At 51.1% G+C, this 22,737-nt stretch overlaps 1 protein-coding gene across 3 annotated transcripts in view; it reads left to right on the top strand.

Annotated features, from left to right (window-relative positions):
- PLXNA1 (plexin A1) overlaps positions 1–22,737 on the top strand; it is a 239,455-nt gene that overhangs the window by 197,000 nt on the left and 19,718 nt on the right. For 2 of the 3 annotated variants that reach the window (XM_059715601.1, XM_059715602.1), the window contains exons 22-30: positions 2,281–2,537; positions 8,531–8,597; positions 9,291–9,437; positions 15,745–15,891; positions 17,045–17,204; positions 18,203–18,306; positions 19,023–19,119; positions 19,930–20,120; positions 22,024–22,193. In XM_059715601.1, the coding sequence (XP_059571584.1) occupies positions 2,281–2,537; positions 8,531–8,597; positions 9,291–9,437; positions 15,745–15,891; positions 17,045–17,204; positions 18,203–18,306; positions 19,023–19,119; positions 19,930–20,120; positions 22,024–22,193 (1,340 nt within the window). The remainder of the gene's footprint in view (positions 1–2,280; positions 2,538–8,530; positions 8,598–9,290; positions 9,438–15,744; positions 15,892–17,044; positions 17,205–18,202; positions 18,307–19,022; positions 19,120–19,929; positions 20,121–22,023; positions 22,194–22,737) is intronic. The other variant, XM_014605745.3, reaches the window with a different exon arrangement.

Below are 22,737 nucleotides of genomic sequence, written 5' to 3'. Positions count from 1 at the left end.
TATTGTTCATTTACTTCCGCTAATGATCATCAAGTTAAACACAAAGCTTCAGCAAAGCAGGAGGCAGCGGCTGTGTGCGGGGGCTCAGCCTGGGTGCGTTTGGAGCTGAGGCTGGTGCTACTGCGTGTGACATGTTTTGCAGTCTCCCCCGCCAGCCTCTCACACTCCCTGCATGAAGCCCTGATAAGATCGCCAGTGTAGGACAGGACCAATTTCCCGGCTTATCGAGCGGCGGCTGCTCCGCTAGCCAGAACATGGCTCTGATAGGATCGTGGCATCTGATCCCCACGTCTCCTGAGCACGCGGAGGATGGCTTATGCTTGGATCAGCTTGAAGACACGTGCCGCTGTCAAACCCCATTGCTAAGTGGTCAGAGTGTTGGTGTAGCAGGTGATGGGCTCCTTGGACCTAGACCCAAAGCAGAAACCCCCGGGGTAGAGCAAGATGCTGAGGGCAGTAGTGGTGCCTGCTGGCCCATTCCTGAGGGAGGCCCTGCTGCTTCCTTCTGAGACTGTTTTTGTTGAATTCTTTTCACGTTGTATAAAGTGCCCAAGAGGAGGGCTTGTCTGGGGGGGATCTATCCCTTTATCTGGGTCTATCCCTTTATCTTCCAGAGAATGTGTGAGGGGACATGTGCACTGTAGTTGGAAGTGTGCTTAGACCATGCCTAGACATGCTTGAGCTAGTATTACCCTGCCTAGTTCAGGTACTGATAGCAGTGACAATGCAGTTTCATGGGCATCAGCTGCTGAGTAGGCACCCAGGCTTCCAGCTGGGATTACATAGCACGTGGCTCCACTGCTAGCACCCAGACTAGCTTGATTAATTCCAGCTTGTGCATGTCTGTGCCTGTTGGCATCACACCAGTACCCACAGGCTCTCTGTGCCTCAGCTCCCCATCCATGCAGTGTGGGTGATAGCACTGGCCTACTTCGTGAGGGAGTCAAGAGGAGAAGTACAATATCACCTGGGAGGTGTCATGGTGTCAGGGACTGTATATGCAGCTAAAATAGACTGGCTCTTAGAGGCAGAGACTCTGTCTGCAGGGCACATACAGCAGAGGCGGTGGGAGGGTACCCCTCTGCATGCTGCCTTTTAGGGATATGGGCAAACATACACTTAGGATGCCTTCAAAAGGGGAGGGGGAGACATTGCTTGGGTCACAGCTATTCTACAGTAACTGTTAGGTGTGTAAGAGCCTGGAGCCATATGAGGACAACAGAACCACCCCAGCTTGACCCCTCCCTTATCCAGGAGCAAAGCTGGGACCAGCATGCAGCACAGTAACAGCAGAGCAGCTGCTGTGGAGTTCAGAGCAGCAGCCCTCCCTCCACTTTTGCTGCTGCTCCAGGTGTATGTGTCTCTGTACCCTGGGATTGGAGTGGGTTCTGTCGGTCTCTTCTGTGGAGCACCAGCACAAACACAGAGAGCATCAGCTGTGTTTCAGGGTCTGGTGTGCTCACCCGAGCACTTGGGACTGGACACTGACAAATCCACATCACCCATGTTGTGGAACAGCCATCAGGCAGGCACGGGGAGTGGGATCTTTGGCCTGTGGGAAGCAGCAACACTCTGGGATTCATTTCCATGACAGGAACACAGAGAAATGTTGTGGAATGAAAAATGCCACCTGCGAGGCTGATAGGTAGTACAGGTATTACCATAAAATAGAAGAGGCAGACCAGTGAAGAGGCAGGCTGCTCAGGGGCTTTGGTAGAAGAGTGTGGTCCACCCCAACAGGCCTGCGTCAGGGAGAGGGCTGTGTCTACTCCACGATCATCTAGCCATCCCTGCTGCCATGGAGGCATCTCCATACAGATAGCCCCCACATGTTCCCAGGCAGGGCTGCGCCTCACTGCTGCATCCAGCCTGGCCTCACCCACTCTCCTGGCTGTACTCCATTGTCCGGACAAGCCTGAGGCCATTTATTCACATAGAGCACACATTCAGGGAGCAGGTCTCAGGGGTGGGTCCCAGCAGCTTCTCCATGGGCAGGTGTGTCGCTATAACCCCTGACAGTCCTTTGAGCCAGTTTCTGGTGTGTTGTCTAGTAGTAGTTTTACAAACTGATCTTGACCCTTCCTCTAAAGGGTGCTGGCCATTGCTACAGACAGGATACTAGCTGGCTGGATCATGGCAGTCCCTGTGTCCTGCCTTGTAACAGGCTTGGCATTGCCCAACCAATCAGACATGCTCCATTGAACCCAGGACTCTTCATGAGTTGCAGCTCCCTTGCTTCTTCAGCAGGTCTGACTCATAGCTATTGTCTTGTTTCCTCAGGTTCAGGCCAATGTGGAGAAGTCCTTGACTCTTTTTGGGCAGCTCTTGAACAAGAAGCATTTCCTGCTGACCTTCATCCGCACCTTGGAGGCACAGCGTAGCTTCTCCATGCGGGACCGGGGCAACGTGGCCTCCCTGATCATGACCGCCTTGCAGGGAGAGATGGAGTATGCCACCGGCGTGCTGAAGCAGCTCCTCTCGGACCTCATTGAGAAGAATCTGGAGAGTAAGAATCACCCCAAACTGCTCTTGCGGAGGTGAGTGTCCATGTAAGAACTTAAATGAGACTTATTGGTGAGGGAAGGTTTCTCAGAGAGTCTCTGGGATAAGGTGGGGCTGAGGTACCTGCTCTGAAGTAGTCGTGTGCCCTTTGCTTTTCTTAAACAAAAATGACTCATGATATATTGGTCTGCAGAGCAGCGTGATACTCTGCTGCATCTGTGCTTTTGGAAGGAAGCCCCTCTCACGTCCATTCTTTGCAGTGGAGAAGCATTTGTGCCAAAGCCACAGGGGCATGCATATACTGTTCTAGCCACGTGGCTCCATGGTTTCTCTTGGTCCAGTACTGCAGAGCAGTGCTGTTCAACACGTTCCTGTCCCTTGGCCTATGCATGCGCACGTGCGCTTGCGCAGTGTCCCTCTTGTGATGTGATCGGCTGTCTTCTCTGTCAGCAGAGCTCATGTCAGCAGTGGCAACAGCTGATGGATAAGACCCCTGGTAAAGCACTTCCTTGGCTGTGTGAGAGATTCCACTGTGAGATATAAATGCGGGACCTTGGGACCTTCCTGCGTTTTGGACAGATGGATGCTCAGAGGCGGTTGTTTATTTCAGCACTTGGAGAACACTGCAGGATTTCAGAGCTGTGGATTTAAAGGCTGCTGGAGGCCATTTTTGTCTGCAGTTGTTGATGTCATTGTTAACCCCCTGCTGTCGGGCCAGAGCTCTGTTAGGGTCCCAAGCCATACCTTGGAACAGGGACTGTGGATTTCCTCCATGCCCTTGGCCATCTATAATGCCTTCCTGAACCAGGCAGAGGTCAGACAGGTACTCGCCAGAGACCATGTGTTGCAGGCTTCCAGATTGCACGTCCTGTACTCAGGGGTTCTTAGGCTCAGGGTTTGCCAGGACTCTCCCATCACCTCACAGGTACCATCTGATGGGTGCTGTGTCTGACATGTTGTGGCCCTGGACCTCTGCCACATATGTTAGGTGGTGGACTGCAGGCAAGACCAAAGTGGGCTACAGGCCGTGACTTTGGTTCTTGGCCCGTTGTCAGCAATATGCTGTCCCAAGCTGGATGAGCTCTCTGACTAGCTTGCGTGTCTACCATTCCTTTTTCTGTGCACATATCTGGCATGGGGGCTGAGATCCTGGTGGATAAAGGATACGGTCTTCTAGGGCCTGCATAGGCATTGGCTCCGTAACGAGCCTCCCTCCAGCTGACAAATGACTGAACTGGGCTGGACTTGATTCAAGGGGCTGGTTCTTTAGGAAGCGATGGGTGAGTGAGGAATGTAGCTGCCTTCCCCCCAGAGCTGAGCCCTCTGTGAACACGATGTTCGCGGTGCCAGGATAGCACAAGTTCTGGGGCAGACTCCTCCATGGCTCTTCACAAGTGTAACTGCAGGCTGCTGCTTTGGCCTGCACGTGTTGGTGCCAAGAGGGAGCAGGAGAGGTTGGCACAATGCCCTTGCAGCAGATCAGTCCCTGGCTAGACTACATTCCTGAGGGTGTTAGAGCCAGAAACCCATGGTGAGGCAGCACATGTGAATGCAGTGATGCTCCTGTCAGCATCCCGGTGCTCCTGGCATTTGCTGAGGCCCGGAGCTGTGATCGGTATCTCCCTTCTGGCAAGATAGCTCTTAGCCATATTTTACATCACCACAAACACAGAGAGGTCCTGTCTTGCTGGAGCACTTCAGAGCACCCAGCTTTCTTTCCCCAGGCCTTGTCCATACACCAAAGGAGTGGGGTGAGGGGGTCACGTGAAATTTGAATGAGATTTTGGAAGCCTTGAGTCTTGTGGGGGATCAGGGGTGGGGAAAGTGCGCGAGCAGGAGGCAGCGTTCCAGCTCTGCCACCAATCTGTTCTGCCCCATCAATATTTAACGATAGCTCTGAGCTGTCCTCTATCATGAGCTGATGAATATTGAAAGATACACCGAGTGCAGAACCAAAACAATTAATAAGCAGCACAGAGCCCCTCCCTGCTTTCTTCCTGCTCTGGGAGCTCTCCCTTCATTGCCGCAATGCTCCATGCTCCCCCGTTCCTGCCCCCTGACTCCAGGAGAGAAAGTGCCGCTTCATGGACAGTGACAATACCTTCTCCCTGCTCATGGAGCAAGCTGTCAAGCATCGGAGGAGGCGGAGGACATTGGCATTAGTGTGGCACCAGGTGAGCCAGCAAGTCTCTCAGAGCCTACAATGTGCCAGTGGTGCCCAGACTGCCCACTGGGCGAGGGGGGAGGGGTGTGTGTGGGCCTCGGTCTCCAAAGTCCACTGGTCTTTCTCTTGATGCTGTTTAGGGGCTTCATTCAGCCCTTGGAGGTCAGGCTTCAAAGAGTGGCATTTGCAAGCCCATGGGTGTATATTCCAGCAATGGAAGTACCAGGAGGGGAGGATTGTAAGGGAAGTTCCACCAACCATCTGCTGTTTATCTGTCTGTGTGCGTCTCTGGGCAAGTCACTGAGTCTCTCTTTGCCTTGGTTTCTGCATCTGTGAAATAGGGGTGACTTCTGCCTCCTAGGAGTGTTGTCACTGCATTTCACTTTGCCTCGGTTTCTTCATCTGCAATATGGGGATGACGTCTATGTCCTAGGAGCGCTGCAAGCATAGATTCATCACTTCCTTGAGATCCTCCTAAGGACTTCAGTAGAGAAGGGCATGTGGACTGGACCGGGGCTGGCCACTGACTTTTATAGCAGCAGGTCAATGGGATGTGGTCTTCTGTGTTTCGTCTCTCTCCATGCAGCCACTGTTCCCCTCTCCTGAGAGCACCCTGCTGTCTGGTCCCTCTGCTCACCCCTCTCCCATACGACAACTGGTTCTGCTGAAATATTTAAGGTGCATTATCAGATCATGGGCTGCCGGGAGCACTGCGGAGCAGAGGTTGCTGAGCACTGCTCCGGAACGAAGCCAATCAATAAAATATAAATAGAAGGCGAGAGCCCTGGCGTGGGGAGACCCAGCCACTGTATCCTGCATGTTGTGGCGGCAGTCCAAGGCCAGCGAGGAAGGCAGGGCCTGGCCTTCACTGCCTGTGTGAAGTTTCTCTTCCCAGCAGGCAGCACTTTGGGTTTCATGCGCGGTGTGTTACATGTATGGAAGTGCATCAGCGGAGCTGTGAAGGGCCTGTGGCTGGAATAGCATTGGAGGAGGGCTGCAGGTCAGGAGAGACAGGTCCTGATAGAGCCTGGAACAGCGAGGGAGGAAAAAAGTGCCCTGCTGATGCCTAGTCTAGCTTGGTCCTTCTCTGATTGCCTTCATGGCTGTGTGGGTACATGCAGGGAGGGATCCTGTTCCCCACACGCCCCTCTAGTTTGAGTTCCAGACAGTTCCTTCTCCTTCTTTGCAATGTCCTGGCTGGTGGAGCAGGGGGTACCCTGCACATCAGGAGCAACAGGATTAGCGAGTGGGTGGGATGTGTTATTTTAGTCACTTTGGAAGGCTCTAATCCTCCTGTCGCGGTGGCACTTGGCCATGGCACAGAGAAACAAACGTCTGGATGTCACAGGTTCCCAAAGGGAGCAGCAGAGGCTGATAGTCATGGAGGACAGGGGCTATTCTGTGAAGGCCAATGTGTCACTGGGGGCACGGATGAGCAGGGAGAGCTGTCCCACGCTGGCATTTTTCCAGGTCATTCCAAAAATACCATTTTTCTTTTGGATTCATGTTTCCTGGGTGGCAGAGGAAGAACTCTGCCCTCCAGTGGCTCAGATGTGATATTTCTCTGCTGAACTATTCCTGTCTGGGACCAAAGGAAGAAAGTCAGCCCCCCCTCAGTGCCCCACCAAGCTGAGGCGGCTGCAATGGGAAGGGTGGGTGGGGACTAGACATAACCAGATCTAATTAAATTAACTCCAGCGTAGCTGCTCTGGGCTGGACAATCTACGATCATTCCTCTCCGCTTTCCTGTGCTGCCTCCGTGTCCCCGGGATGCGGCTCCAAGTCTCCACGGCGCTGGAAGTTGTGTTCTTTTCATTTTATTCTTTCTCGAGATAAAGCTGTTTCTCTCTGTTCCTCGCGTTCCCCTGGAGCGGCGGGAAGGCAGCTACCTTCTTGAGGTCATTAGCGTTGCTTGTGCTTTTATGAGCATCTGCATTCAAAAATAACTGATCTGATGATTAATGGATGGAGCAGCTGAAAAAGCATAACTGGAGAATTTCAACGGGGCCTGGCTGGGGGGGCGGTTCCCCCCTTTCTTTTTAAGGAGATGCGAGTGGGCTTTTTTCCCCTTAAATAAATGTGTGCCCAGGTGAATTACAGTTCCTGTGACAGCGAGCCCGGTGCAGAGGCAGGCAGCTGCAAACAGCCACAGCGCAAGCTTCCCTCCCCCAGGGCCCAGCTGATTAGCTGCCCTCCGCCGTCACCTGCCAGCCCGCTCCCGCTGATGCAGCAGTTCTGACCTGCGGTGAGCCTGGCCGTTGCAGCGCCAGGCTTCCCACATGCAGCTCAGTCGCACCTTGGTCTTGATGCACAGCACCCCTGGCTCGTCCCAGCCGGAGCCCCTCTGCAGATCACGTGTCGATGCCCAGTGATTCCTATCTGCAGCCCCTTCTCCCCTGCACTGCTTAGTTCAGTTCTGGCTTTCTTGGTCAGAGTCAATTGGCTGTGCTGGAGTGGGCAGTGGTTTTGTAATGTGGACAGATATTCATAGGGAACTGCGGTCAGTCTCCTGTCCCATGGTATTTCTGGAGGCGATAATCCAAATTTGACCAAAGCAAGAGGCAGCATACGTTCTCCCCAAGGCCAGCTTCAGCTGCTTCCCTCGCTGCTGTCCCAAGTCCCTGAGTGTATGGACAAACAGACATTTGACTCACTTGGGGGTCTGCAACACTGTTATGATGTAACTGTGATTTCAGCAGGCTGCTGTAGTGACCAGGTGAGCTAAATCCCCCAAATGTGGACCCTGAATGAAATGGGGGTAAATGTTCCCCAGTTTTGTTTTGCTTATATCACTAGAGGCCTATAGGGATGCAGCAGTTACACCTTAGCACATTGATACAATTATTATATCTGTTTGTACCCTAATAAGCTTTGTCTGCTGATGTTTCAACCCCCTTTGGGAGCTGTGACAGCTCCGTCAAGAGTTTGCCCCCAACTCCTCTTTCAGCCCTATTGTCTGCCTGTGGGTTAGCTGAGTTGTGCTTAGGGTGCAAAATACTGTACAAATGGGCTGGCGAGCAGGGGCACCCTTGTCTCTTCCTCGGTGAAATGGGAGCTGCTCAGCTGGGCCCCATAGCCCTTGAACTGCTCCCAGTGTGGGGGTGTGAGGATTCTCCTTTGGACCGAGTTAAGAGGTCTGCACTTTTCGAGGGGATGGGCCTGTGGTCTGGTCCTGCTTTCTCTCTGAAGCACCATGTGGCTGAGCTACAGTGACAGACGTGGTGCCTCAGCAGCTGCAGATTTATGACTGTATTTAAGAGCAGAGGAATTAGAGCACCAGGTTGCAGAACAGGGCTCCTCCGTGTTAGGATATCTACTGCCTTTCTCCACACAGCCACAAAAATGCAGTGTCCCCATTACAGGAAATACTTTAGGCAAATTTGGTAATTTTAGCCTTCCCAGGTTCAACCTCTTTCCCTCCCTTCCCTTAAGGACTTCTGCTGTGGAGGAGATTATGCAGCCCTGGAGTGCAGCTCTTTTGCAAGACATAAACAGGAGATCTCATCTAGTTGTGGGGGAAAGGGATTGCTGGGGGGGGACAGGTTGGTCTTCAGAAGGGCAAGTGTCTCTTTGGGGATAGGACCCTGCTGGCTGTTTCTACCCCCACACCTCCAGGAGAGGTATCTGCAGTCAGGCTGGCTCAGGGAAAGCAGGCATTGGCTACAGTGAGGGGCTTCTTCAGATATTTATCCTGGCAGCCCTGGATTTTTGCTGCTTCTTTCTGCCCTTTTGCTTTGGGCTTCTGCCTTTTGAAGCATGACCTTGGGAGCAAGAGAGAGGGAGGAAAAGGGTCTGAGGCTACACAGATCAGGGCCCTCCCCCCAGTAGCTGACATTACACTCTTATCCTCTGCCTTCTCTGCAGGACTGAGTCTGTAGCGGAGAAGATGCTGACAAACTGGTTCACCTTCCTGCTGTACAAGTTTTTAAAGGTGAGTTTGGAGCAGACCACGAAGCCGGAGGTAGGGAGGGTGAGGCGTGGGGGACGCAAAGGGATCCTGCCACCTAGGAACAACTTGGGTATTGCCTGGAGTGCTACATTGGGCGCTGCGAGGTCTGGGATCTGTTCCCAGTTCTGCCACTTACTCTCTGTGGGCCCTTGGGTATGTTACCCTCTGTTAAATTGAGCCAGTGATCCTGACTGGGGTGGGAGTAGGGTTGCAAGGCCCAGTCTGGTAACTTGGAGCCCAGTACAAAGTATTTTGAGGCCCTGACCCAGAAGGCACAATAGGAAAGGACGGGGCTGTTGTTATGTGGCTGAATCCTGAAGTCCTTTCCCAGCCTCACGCCCACTGTAGTCAGTGGGAGCTTGCCTGAGTAACTCGGGAGCAAGGGTCCCAGGTTTGCCCCTCTGTCGCCATATGTGGTGGTTAGAGGATTGGTGTCTGTTTGGTTCAACCCTGTTTTGCAGCGCTACCCTGTGGTTGTTCCTTTCCCCTGTGTTTTTTATAATTAAGGCCTGGTCTGCACTGTGCTGTTTGGCAGCAAAACTTTGCATGTGTCCTCCCTCAAAGCTCTTCTTTGCTAGCCCAGGAGACCCTTCTCTGGCAGCAGAGTTAAACCACCTCTCCTGAGCAAAAGAAGACACACGTAGACACTCCTTCCCCACCCTTTACTGCCTGTAGGGTCCCTTCAGCAGCTGGTGCCCTGGCAGCACTTCTGCCTCAGTAAAGCTGCACAGAGCTGGCAGAAGCACGTGGTTGTGCCCAGGCTGTGGGGGCTCCATAGTGGTGGCTGCTGGCCTTGACCAGAACTCCTGCTGGCAGAGCCAGGTAAGTGTGGACAAGGCCTAAGGTAGTTTGGTAGCAAAATGGCATCTTTCCGGCTTCTTGTGCTCCTGCCACTTATTTTTTCCCCAAGTCTGCAAGGGTGCTGATTGGCGGGTTGGAAATGTGGGAGGGGAATGAAGGGCAGGAGCCAGTAGGACTCGGCATGTGGTGTCTGTGATACTTGTAGAAGGAGCTCCTTTCCCAGTCCCAGCTGTTGCCCATCATCCATATATTCATGGCTTTGCTTGACGTCAGCAGCTGCAATTCATTCCCAATGCAGTTCCCCCAGTGGTAGCAATAGGAAACGCCAAGGCATTTATACCAAAGGGGTCCTGTAGCCATGCTCAGAGGGTATAAAGTGCTCCCTCCCCACCCCCAATCCTGCCTGCATCACTGTTAGCGCTGTATCAGTAGCAAATTCCAGGTGCAAGATTGCTGGCACGGCTGCAGCCCATGTGTTAGAGTGGTGCCACTCGGTTGGTTTGATGGCAGTGGTGGGGAGCTGCCTGCTTGTCAGTCAGCAGAGCCACTTCGCCGGGATCTCGCCCGACGTTTGCTCGGCATGTCCTGGTGGCAGAGCCGTTTTGTGGGATTTCATCCCTCATTAAGATAAAGAGGGTTTGAACCAGTTCCAGAAGAGGAATGTGCGCGAGCTGGAGTCAGTGCAGACCTCAACTGATCGCCAACGAGAGGTGATTTATAATATCACTTCTGTGCACTTGGCTTTTTGCCTCTGTCGAGGGATGGCCTGTATCTATACAAATATATCTGCACTGTACAATGTATATCATTTTCCAAAGGTAGGAGAAGAGCATAGCTTTGTCACACTCAGGAAAGTTTTAAAAACCTGCTGTATCCTTTTCTCTCCACTGTTTTGCATCTGCTCATCACCTTTTGCATTGGGAAGGGCCTCCAGGTGCTGTATAAGAACTTGGTGGAATAAATCAGTGCTCGCCCCATTTCACCCAAAGAAGGGACAAAGGAGATATTCAGGCCAGAGATGCTAAGAGAGAATTTTGCTTCTGGGCAAAATGCCAGGTGATCTACAGGCTACATCTCCAGGAAAGGTTTCTGGCTGTACATGGCAACGAAGTGCTTCTTTGTGCACCTGATTTGCTTGGGCAGTTCCAAATACGCATGCGTTTGCAGCGCTTGGACATGCTAATGACCAGCAGTGATTCCTGCTGGCTGCTTGCTCAGGAAATTCCTGCAGCTGCATGAGCAAAGGAAGTGTGCAGATTTGTGCACACGTGATTGGGAGTGCTCTCACCACTTGCTTCCAGCACCACTTGTGGGGCAGGCAGGAGCAGTTGTCTGTCAGACTCAGCCTGCACAGTGGGGCAGGTACCATGTGTGTCACAGAGGCTGAAAGACTGAGCTGATCCTGCCATTTGAAGGCAAAGCCTCTAAGTTCCTCATCCAGGTTCTTGTGTGTGCTGACTAGGTTTGGGTATTTGATTGGTCAAATAAAGTTTGGTCAATTGACCAGTTCAACATTGGTCAAAAATTATAAGAAATTGCCAATGGGTCCAAATAATACACAGAAAAAGCACACATTTTCCATTAAGAAATGTGTTAAAAACTAATACTTCTGTCAAGAAAACTACAAAAATAATGTCATTTTTTTGTAAAATTGCTATAATCTTTGGTCAATTGACAGTATTAGATCAGTCAGTTGACTGGTTTGCCTACCCTAGTGCTCACCATCTTAATACGGGGCTGTCTCACTGGGAGAGGGCTCATCTGCTGTTGTATGACCTTCTCTCAAGAGAACTGAAACTATGCATGCGACCAGCACTGGGACCTGGCTTCCATAAAGGAAAAATAGAACAAGACACCCAGGAGCGAGCCAAGACACTTGGGAGGAATTTACACCATCTTCATGGTACAAGAAAGGGGTTATTTGTTTTTGGGTATAATTTAAGGAGAGACACAGGCAGGTTTTCAGGACAGACTTCCTAGCAGTGAGATATGTTAGGCTATGGGGTAGTCTTTCCAGGGACATTTCCATGCTTGCAAAGTCTGTACCAAGACTGAGCAGAGCCTGAGAAGGACACATCTGATGGTGATGTTTCCTGCTGCCACCTCGGGGAGGTGAACCAAATGCTACATCTCTTCTCTGATCCTCAAGGTGAGAATTGCAGTGGTAGGAAAAGGAGAGGGAGCTGCAGGTATTGCAGCAGACTGTTTGCAGCAGGTAAACATATGCCTTGCACCCAGTAAGTAATTGGGCATGCAAATTAGGAATGTGGATATGCTTGCATTGTCATGTGTGCAACTGGCAGTGCGCTGTTGGGGAGCCAGCATCCCTTTGAGGGCAGTGCTTTGTGTTGGAGCAAAGGTTGACCCATTCGGAGGCATTGGTTGGCACGAGCTAGTGTCACCAGGTGCAAAGCCACACCAGGCAGGGACTCCCAGCTCCTGCTTGCCCCAAGAAGAGTTTCTAGCAGCTCAAACAGCCAACAGCAACAGGGGTATGCAAGTAGCATGAAGCATGTCCACACCATGAGCCCCTGCTGTTGTGTGCATCAGACTCTCAATCTTGGATGTGACATGGGTAACTGCTTGTTGGAGCACCAAGGGGTTGAGTCACACAGAAGGCTTTAACAGCACATGAATTATTCCAGCAAAGTAAACTGCCCCAATTGCTGTGAGGGACTGGGAAGGCTCATGGTATGTCTCAGGGTCCAGATGTCCAACCTCACACACTGCAGGCATCAAAACTAATCTTTATACCGGATCCAAGGACTCATCTCTCTCCTGGCTTTAGAAATCTCCTGGTCCTGCCTCCTGAGGAAATGCCAGGGACAGGCAGCAGCTGGGACTCTATAAGGCCCAGTGATTTCTTTGGGCCCTGTAGCAGAATTTTTCAACCTGTTAATAAGACACTGTGGGGAAAGGGAGAGGGAAAAATAGAGATGAGCTCTGAAAAATGCACAGTATTAGGTGCCTGATGAGCTAGATCTCGTCAATAAGACACTGTGTGCATTTGGTGGCTTCGCTCAAACTGCCAAAAGCCTGCTCCCTGTATGCACATAAGCATGCACTTCACACACGTTCTCTTGCACACTTAGCTCGTTGTGCTTGTGAAAAGAAGTCTCCCAGGGCCCTTCTCTTCAGGTCATCTTTATGCAGAAGCACACTGATTGGGTTGAAGGATGCAGGCAGGAGTGCGGGCAGAGATGCCTCCTGGAGCCAAGCTGCTGTCATTGTGTAGTCAGGGTAGCCCATCCCTGGGTGTACTTCAGAGAGGATCAGGTATTTGGAGCATCCACAGAAGCTGTCTTGTATTTTGGTTATGGCAGCTCTCTGGAATTGTAGGCAGACTCCAGAACAACCATCTGAGCCAGGTCCCTGAACACATCCCCTTTCCTGAGCTGGTCTGAAGGAGGCAAAGAGTAATGGAAAAGGAATGGGTCCATCCTTTCAGGGGAGGCTAACCAGACAGAGCCCCACAAGATGAGTGGCAGGGTTGTGATGCAGACAGTGGCAGTTAGTCCAAACATCTGTTGCTGGTATTTGACTGCAGACCTGTCACAATCTCATAACAGTGTAAGGTGATGGTGGGTTCCTTTGGGGTTAGCTTTGGGCCATGCACTTCAGCTGGCAGCAGTGGCCAAAATGGGTGCTGTCTGCTGTCTTTGCTCTTTCTGAGAAACATGGGTTCATCAGAAAGAACAAAGGAAAGGGGAGAATTGACTGGCTCCAGATGATGGGAATGGGTCACCTTAAACTTGCAGTGCAGTGGCAAGGAGAACCTGAAAATCATTCCTATCCAACAGGCCTTTGGTGGCAAGTATGAAATGATGGGACAATCCTGGTCTAGGTCAGGGAGAACAGGTATTCACATCATAATGGACTGGGTCCACCATTGCAATCATTCCTTCCTGCTGGAGATCTCTGCAGACTGGGCAAGGATTGAGCAGGCTGGAGGAACTCAACCTGTCATCCTTAGAAGGTGTCTTTGCAGGGCAGGGGTGAGGCACACGTTCAGAGTGGGCCATGCTTGGATATCACTTCTGCTTCAAGGGGTGACAATCTCTCCTCCTCCCAGAGCTCTCAGCTCAGTTTGAAGGATCCAAATGATGGATTAGTTAACGCCTCTCCAGCCGCTCCTGCGCAGAAAGCCTCTTCTTCATCATTTGCTGTATTTCAAGGCACTGGACAGTGAGAGCTGCGGAGCTTCACTGGGCTGGAAAATGAAATGGGTCAGCACCTGGGGGTGACATCTGAAAAGAGTAATCAGTTCTGCTAACAGGTCCCTTTAAACAGCAGGAGTGGACACCTCAGCATCTATATAACGTGTGGCGTGAGGGAGGGAGAGAAAACTGTGAGCTGGGAGTGGAGCAGATAAACGAGATGTGACCAGGAAGGCTGCTCCAATTTATTCTTCATCTGTGTCACTTTCCTCTGGCTGCAAGTTTTACAGGGAGCTTTTATAAGCAATCAAAGGCAGCGACTCCCTTGCTTTCCTCTCCTGAAAGCAGGCGTGAGGAGGAGACCAGAGGCAGGACAGCTTCCCTGTGTCGAAATGCAATTGCTGAGTGGGCCTGTTGGTTTACGGTCATTATTTTGCTTTTGCATTGCAACACAACTATTAATAACAAGCACAGCACCCACCTTGGGTCTCTTTCTCCCTCTCTCGCTCTCTCTCTTCCAAGCTGACTTAATGAAGCCAAGTTTGCAAATGAAACATAATTTCAAAGACAGGCGTGTTGTCGGAAGGTCTGGGGATGATGTATGCCTGTTCCTGCTCGTTAGCAGCTGTCTCTTTAATTACCGCAGATGCTAACGAGATGCTAACAGCATATGGTGACAGGGAGAGCAGCCGCACTTTGCACCAAAGTACAATTTATTTGCGAGGCGGCCGGGCAAGGAGGGGAGGGGAGGGGGCAGTGGGGTGGAGTGCAGTGGAATTTCTCCTAGCCCTTCGCACCCCCGCCTCCCCTCTGCTCACTGGTCTGGGTTAAAGCCAGCTTGCAGGAGGTGGTGCACTTTAGAGAGACTCTAATCACAGGGCACGGTGTGGGCAGCTTTGTTATAGGGCTGTTTCTCTTGTCATCCCCCCAATTTCTCTCTCATCCTTCTCCTCCCTCTTCCCAGTACTTCCCCACCCCATGCCTCATGCTGCTCTTAACCTAGTGCCCAAGTATTTGGCCTGTCCTTGCTTTTCCCAGTTGAATGTGCTGTCCATCACATCCCCTTCTTCTGCTTTGTTCTGCTGCAATAATGCCTGTTTCCCTTTGTCTCCCTCTCCCACCATTTTTGTAGCTGGCACCTGTACGCGGGAATCACTATGCCTGACAGCTCTGAGCTGGGTGAGGTGGCAGTGGTTTGATGGAGGGGGTATGCACTTCTATGTCGGTAGTCAATTGGCTTGATTGACTGAAGGGAAATTCCACCAGTCAGCCTAAGCTGCCATTGAGAAAGCTGCTGGTTGAAGTCTTATGAGCTGGCCTTTGGCTCCCTCTTTCTGTTGGATGCGTCTGTCTGTGGCCTGTTTCGCCACATTATCAGGATACCCCATTTATCCTTCCACTCAGGAGTATGAGGCCAGAGATGTAATCCCAAATTCTCACCCCTCCTGACCTGAGTTTGACCTTTGATGCTGCCTTTCATAGGCCTTCATTTCCAGGTTGTGGGTGGCTTTTCTTGGCCAGTTCAGACTGTAATTCAGACTGGATCATATTCCACAAGCTCAGGAGGCACCAGCCATCAAAACCCAGACGGCCACCACAACTCACCTGTAGTCAGAGAGGTGTCCCAGCCTGGGCCAGCTCTGATGCTCACTGGCTGTTTGACCAAGTTTAGCTTTTCTGCTTTAGTTTTCTCACCTTGCAAATGGACTCTGCAAGGTTGAACAGTGCCTACAGTCTAGATTTTTTGGGGAACCATTATGTGACTGGGCTAGGGACTGTGATTCTAGTTCAGTCATAAACTAGGAAATAAACAGAAGCTGGCCGTAAGGATGATAGGAGGCTACCCTTAAGAGAAAGAAGTTGCTTCTGTTTTCCCCAGCCCTTGAGATCAGAGTGCTTATGATGATGTTTTACAGTTTATTCCCTCCATGGCATGTAGTCACACAGCTATCTGCTTTTGGTAATGTAGTGATGACACAGTCATGTAGGGCTTCATGGGCAAAGGCTGGAGGCTGTGTTTGTAAGTCCCATGTGGGCCTGTGAATTGAGGTTAGATCTTGTAAGGACATGGCAGGTTCCCGTCATGCAGTAGCTGGGGGCTTCCATGAAGGGTTAGGACTGGTGTCTGGTGCCCTCTCACTTTTTGCTCTTTCCTACTTCTCTCCCTTCAGGAGTGTGCTGGAGAGCCTCTTTTCATGCTGTACTGTGCCATCAAACAGCAGATGGAGAAGGGACCCATTGATGCCATCACAGGAGAGGCCCGCTACTCCCTGAGTGAAGACAAGCTTATCCGGCAACAGATCGACTACAAAATGCTGGTTAGTGCAAGCGGGAGCTTCGCCCAGGACTGGTTCTTGCCAGGACCCCTAGGTTCAGCTATTTAACAAGGTCTTTAAGGCACCAAGGTACTTTGCAGAGAGCAGTTCATCTCATTTTTCTCTCTAGCATTTCTAGCTGTGCCTCTTACCCTGTCTGCGTCACATCCTCTGCACCTTGGGCCAGGAAGGGTGGGTGGTACATGGCAGATGGAGAAACCTGAACACAGGCTGATTCCCCCCTTGAACGGATGGATGGATGGATGCACTGCATTCACAGAGAGGGACAAGGAGTGGGTATTGAGGGGCAAGCATGGCTATTGAGCCCAGCCCATTGTGACCTGGAGCTTGGGTCTACAGGCCAGTGGGTTTCTTGGGTAGAATTGGGGCCTCTTTGCCAAGGACAGTGACAGCTGCAGGGATTACATATATATCTTCTCCCTTCAGCTCCAAAAGGCCTTGAAATTATCAGGGAGAAGCCCTGACTTTTGCCATTTTTTACCTTGATTACCTTCCCTGCCCAGCTGCATGACTAGGATAAACCCCCTACCAATTCTTCCTTTGTCTTCCCTTTGACTGAGTTGGGAGTAGTGGTGTTTGTGAACAGTCTGCTGCCCTTTTGTCCACAGAACATGCACTGAGCTCTTCCCTGTCAAAGCTAAGGTTACGTACAACCACTTTACCTGAAGCAAGATTTGTTGCTTTGCCCTGTTGGAACTGTCTCTGTGCTGGGGTTTGAATGGTTCTTTGGCTCTTTATGCTGTCCAGAAGGTGGGGGAACATGCTCTTCAGTAGCAGCTGGCCTGGTCCTAGACTGTGCAGGTGTCCATGCACAGGGATGGATTAGGATCAGATACTGTTTTTTTGGTTTTCCCGTAGTTGGATGCCCCCAGGATCTCTTTGTTGAGATTCCGTTGGTTTCCTGGCATGGAGCAGAAATGTTGGCATTGGAGGTAGGGGGTGGGGTGGTAATCGCATTCAGTTTGGGGGAGCAGACTTATGTTTCACAGCTGCCTCTTCTCAAAACCAGTGGCTGATGAATAAGGAGGTGTACTGCCAGTGGACAGCTGCGTGACCTGCACCCTGTCTCTTTCTTCACACCCCACCCAAGGGGTGCCTGGTCACACGAGTTTCTCTGCTTCCCTGTGCTGCACAGACGCTGAACTGTGTGAACCCTGAGAACGAGAATGCCCCCGAGATTCCCGTTAAAGTGCTGAACTGCGACACCATCACGCAGGTGAAGGAGAAGCTGCTGGATGCCGTGTACAAGGGTGTGCCCTACTCCCAGAGGCCCAAAGCAGGAGACATGGACCTGGGTGAGATAAAGATGGAGGTGTTTTCCAGTGGGTTGGTACAGGGGCAGATGACATATTCCAAAAACAGCTCAGAGCGAGGGTCCTAGACCTGCTTGGGTGTTCCCGCAGAAGCTGGAGCACACAGTTATAGGGTTTCTTTTGGAGCATGGGGTCTAGAAGAACCATTACATTTAATCTACCATCCTGTTGTGTACAGAACATGTACTTACAGCTGTACACCAGATTTAAACTATGTTTCATATCAAGCAGGTTACACTATACACACCAGTATGTGCAATAGGACCAGCTTGGCATTTAATGCTCTATGCTGGCATACAGGAGAGAGATCTGGCTTTGCTTCCCAGTCCTGGGCTCCTAGTTTCCAGACTGCCAAGGGCAGGCAGTGTTGTAGTGATAACATTCTCAGCTCCTAAGTGGGAGAGTTGCAACTCCCAACAGTGACCTCTGGGAATAATTTACAAGGAGCATAGACTGGAAGTCTGGAGCAGGGGAGAAGCCCATCTAGTCCATCAGAATTGTGATCTTGGAGGTTTTGACCTCAAAAGCAGTGGGTGCAAGATGTGGGGGAATCCTCACAACAATGTCAGGTCACTGGGTGATTAAAGGGTGCATTGCAATAAACAGGGGAGGATAGATTGGAGCTCCCTTCTGTGGCTTGGTTTGTGATTTGGGATGCCTGGGTGGAGAACACAGCCGGGGAGACCAGCAATGATGGTTTTGAAATTCTTATTTCCAGACAAGAGGCTGGGGAACAAGGGAGTTCGAGGGAATAAAGTTAGTTAGTCATGCCACACCCAACAGCTAGCCACTTGGGTGCCTAGAAGTGGCTTTTACCTAGTTCTACACAGTGCATTGGTGCTCTGTAGCAGAGTGGGCTCCCTAGCTGGTTGTGTCAAGATTTGGGAGGCTTTGCCTCTCGCCTCTGCCTGTTCTACTCTTTGATTTGTTTTGTGACCTGGCTTCTGCTGACGACATGCCCTTCTCTTGCACTGGGGCAGAGTGGCGACAGGGCAGGATGGCCCGTATCATACTGCAGGATGAAGATGTGACCACAAAGATAGACAATGACTGGAAAAGGCTGAACACCCTCGCCCACTACCAGGTAAGGCTGCCCAGCAGATGAGCAAGTGGAGCAGAGCAGTAGGCAGTTACCAGCTGTCAGAGTTCAGGTGCCTGGAGATTTAGTGCTCTTCACTACCATGCTATGAACTCTGGGCTCAGCTGTGGGCCCATGTCCCTCATTTTAGTTCTGAAGGGAGACTGGGCCAGGGGGCCACATAGTGTATAGAGACTGGGTTTTAGCTTCCAGTGTTTCCATCTGCAGGTGGCAAGCAATATCCATAAGCCTTCCAGAATGGAGGGGAAGTTCCTTATCTCCCTGCCCAGCAAGCCCTTAGGCTCAGGAGGAAACAGTGCTCATGGAGCTGGGAGCATCTCCTATTGAGTGCTGCCTGGATGGAAGGTTATTTCAAGGCATCAAGGGCTCTGGAGCAGGCCTCTCCTTTCCAAGCCATCAGTGCAGCCAGGAATGGGAACCTGCTAAGTGATCTGGATTGCGAGGCAGCTTGTAGGATTCCCATTTACCCCGTGTAGACTAGAGCTCTTGCTATCAGGGGCACCTGGTTAGGCGATGAGGGTGGCAGTTTAGTTTGTCGTAGCTGGTGCTGGTGAGGGGAGGGAAAGGGAAAAGGGGAGGAGGTTCCTGTGGCAGTTTTGGGCCCTGAAGGCATTTGGTTTCTTGTGGCCATGGTGGGGTGCCCCACTCCTGCAGAAGCTCTCTGCTTGTCTCAGTCATTTCCCACTGCTCTCTGCCTCTAGGTGACAGATGGCTCCTCAGTGGCTCTGGTGCCCAAGCAGAACTCAGCATACAACATCTCCAACTCTTCCACCTTCACCAAGTCACTCAGCAGATACGGTGAGCACGTGGGGAAACCCCACTTTCTGGAGCCCACAGTGATGGCAACTCCTGTCAGGCCAGGGACCTGGAGACAGTGGGTTCCGGAAACAGTGGGTTCCAGAAAAGACAAGGGGGCAGATCACACACACCCAGGTTTTTGAAACAAAGCCACCAACCTTCCCAGCTCTTTGGTGCCCTCTCTCTCATCCTGGGTTCCATCGAAAGTGAGGAAAGGATCCTGTGTGTTCCACGCCTTTGCCTTTCACTACTGTAGGATGCTGGGTGTGTACATGCTAAGTACTTGCTTAGAGCACATGTGCACATTACTAAAACAGGGTCAGGAGCAGCAAAGCTGAGAAGGGTTTGTGAAGGTGAATTTCATGTGGATGAGAGGTGCTTGCCGGTAGTCCTGTCAAATGAGGTGGTCTGTGCACCCAATGAGCAGGAGCAGTGCAGGACACCACAGTGCAGTGTGTGTCCACCTTGGTTTGGAAGGGAAATTTTTGCCTACCGTGACTAAAACAAGATGTTGCATGAGAGATGTCATCCTGATATGCCTACCTTGTTTTCCTTGGGACACTGATCTGGTATCTCCTGTGGTGTGAATCTGGCCTGAAATCAGCCTAATTGCCAAAGGTCCCCTCAGCATGTCCCTAAGCATCGAGTCGCCCAGTCCGTGAAGGTGTTGCGGCTGGAACCAGAGCTTGGCGCACGTTCTATGGCCATGACACACGTCTGTGTTAAGCAATGTCAGAGGCAGAAGCAGGTAGAGATGGGAAGCAGCAAAGGAGGGAAGAGGTGTTCGCATTGTGCCTGGTTTTCCCACAGAGAGCATGCTTCGGACAGCCAGCAGCCCAGACAGCCTGCGCTCACGGACCCCCATGATCACACCCGACCTGGAGAGTGGCACCAAGCTCTGGCATCTAGTGAAAAACCACGACCACATGGACCAGCGGGAGGGTGACCGGGGCAGCAAGATGGTCTCTGAGATCTACCTGACCCGCTTGTTGGCCACCAAGGTAGGGCATACAGGAGTGAGGCTGTCTGCTTGCAAAGAGGGGGTGGGTGGGAGATGAAGGTGCTGAGTGGGGACCATTCCTAGAGTTCTTCACCAACTTTCTTGACTTTCCTTTCAGTATTTCTGCCGTAAGCCTCTGTTCTCGGTGCCCCTGCCTTGCTGGCTTCACACACAACACCTGGTTCTAGCTGATGCCAGAGGACTCCACCCCCTGTCACTGCTGGCACAAAGCTCTGTGGTGTGACTTGTTCCATCTTTCCTTCTGTCTCTTCATCTAACCATGCACTTGAAGCACAGGGCAAGGAAACATCTGCAAAGCCCACTTTGTCATCTCAGCTGAAGACATAGCAAAGCTCCCTCCCAGCCTGCAGTCCACCTCTCGTTGCTCAGATAGTGATAGATGCCATTATGTACTAGATCTGTGTGTCAGCAGAAGAGGGACGGGGGAGGGAGCCTTATAAAAGCAGTGGCTTAAGAAAGAAATACTTGATCTGAGCCTTCAAGAGGCCAAGAATTGAAACAGCTTTTAATTCTACTAATGCCACACCAGGCCTTGGGTTTGCATTCTTGGCCAGTATGAGAAGTAGTCAAAACCCTATTATTGTGTTTTGAGGCTAGGGAACCAACCTCCACCCCTACTATGCCTCTAATTGACAAAGCTGAAATACACATGGTGTAAGTTGTTCTTCCTCTTTGTTCGCACCAAACCACACCAACCACTGTAGTAATCTGGTACAGATTGAAATGCTTTCACTGCCGGTGGCTTGCACCATGGTTCTGTTTCCAGTCACACTCCATTGAACTCGGTGAAATGTCAGGGCAAACCAGGGTGGTTCAGAACCACAGTGGGCATGTGTTAGCTGGGCATTTCTAATGCATTGGGTAAAAGGCCCAGTATATTCTACCAAAGGTCTAGTCAGTACATTTTATAGTAAAGAAGACTTTAGACATCTCTGCTTTGGGGCAGGGACTGTGTCTTGCTGATTTGTCTGTCATGGTTCTGGCTTGTTTTTGGGTGTTCAGGGAAGAAATAATAGATCTGGCACATGTGGCAAGTTGCCCTTGCCTAGGCATACTTAAAACCTTCCACACTACCAAGCAAGCCTTCAATATGAGAGATTTACCTGGAGTGGAAATGCTGCTCTTGTGGTAGATGCCTTGAACAAGGGCTTGGAAGATTAGGGAACACTGAAACCTTGTGCTGCTCCGTCTGTAAAATGAGGATAATGCTTCCCCATCTTAGTGGGGGTTTGAAGGTAAATTCAGCAGTGCTTATGTAGAGCAATGGAAAACACTTAAATACTTAGATAGATCATGCCACGGGTTGGCTTTCAGGCCATGCAGGGTTTTCCATTTGATTAGTTCACTTCAGTTTATTCTGTGTTTCCTCTGACATGAGTTTCCCAACTGGATTGTGCTCACCAGGTGTTATACAGATGGCCATATTTCTTTCTGGGAGCCACGAATAAACTAAGCAATGTACTACCATAACAAAATATCTTTAATGCTATGAATGGGTTACCCTCAGTATTTCCATGTCATAGTGGCTGGGATGTGTAGGTGACAAGCCAATGGCATGTGTAGGTGACAAGAAGCCATCTTGTAAGACAGCACAATATTTGGGTGGAGTTGAGTTATGAGACCAGATCACATGGAGTCTGAGAAACAGGCACTTGATATTTAATTTTCATCACATTGTCCAGTATAAACATCTGAGGGCTTGTCTGTTTACATGGACCTGATGGGTAGCTCACTTCTTCCCAAGCTCAGATAATGGTAAGTGCCGGCAACGTGAGGGAGAGATCCATGTCCAGAATGACCAGCCAGCCCCATTGGTCCTCTCCATCCCCACCCATGACTTACTGGGCCATACTGAGTAGCCATTCTTCCTTTCTCATCTGCAGGGCACCTTACAGAAGTTTGTGGACGACCTGTTTGAGACCATCTTCAGCACAGCCCATCGTGGGAGCGCCCTGCCCCTTGCCATCAAATACATGTTCGATTTTCTGGATGAACAGGCTGATAAACATCAGATCAATGACTATGATGTCAGACACACCTGGAAGAGTAACTGGTAATTGGGGCCAGAGCCAGGGGAATAGTGGGAGGAGGCCCTTGTTCCAGGTTGTGCTGTCCCTGCTAATGAATGTTTCCAAATGTCTGATGGGAACTTGGAATGGGCCAGTATCACCCAAGGCAGATTATTACCAAAAGGGACCTGAGTCGAGCAGAAACTCCAGGCACATAAATCTACCTGTACTTCAGCATTCCCTGGGGTGGATAAAGCTGACTTAATCTGCACTGTAACAGAAATAGCCCCAGCTGAACCATTCCTATAAACATATGCTAAAGGACTAGATTGGGGGTGGCCATCCTGCAGCACGCATGCCACAAGTGACAGGCAGCCTCTGTGTGTGGCATACAGACTGGGGAGGGACAAACAGCACAATGGCAGGTAGGGTAGAAATCAGAGCAGCAGATCCGGCAGGGAGCACAAGGCGGGAAGCAGAAAGCAGAGTAGCAGATCCAGCAAGGGAATAGGATTGAAGGAGCACTCGGGTATGGGGTTAATTTATGGCATGACTGCCAAAAAGGTTGGCCTCCACTGGACTAGGTGC

Source organism: Alligator mississippiensis, chromosome 12 (genome assembly GCF_030867095.1).
Source record: "Alligator mississippiensis isolate rAllMis1 chromosome 12, rAllMis1, whole genome shotgun sequence".
In the NCBI taxonomy this organism is placed as follows: Eukaryota; Metazoa; Chordata; order Crocodylia; family Alligatoridae; genus Alligator; species Alligator mississippiensis.
This window is presented reverse-complemented; position numbering and strand designations above follow the sequence as displayed.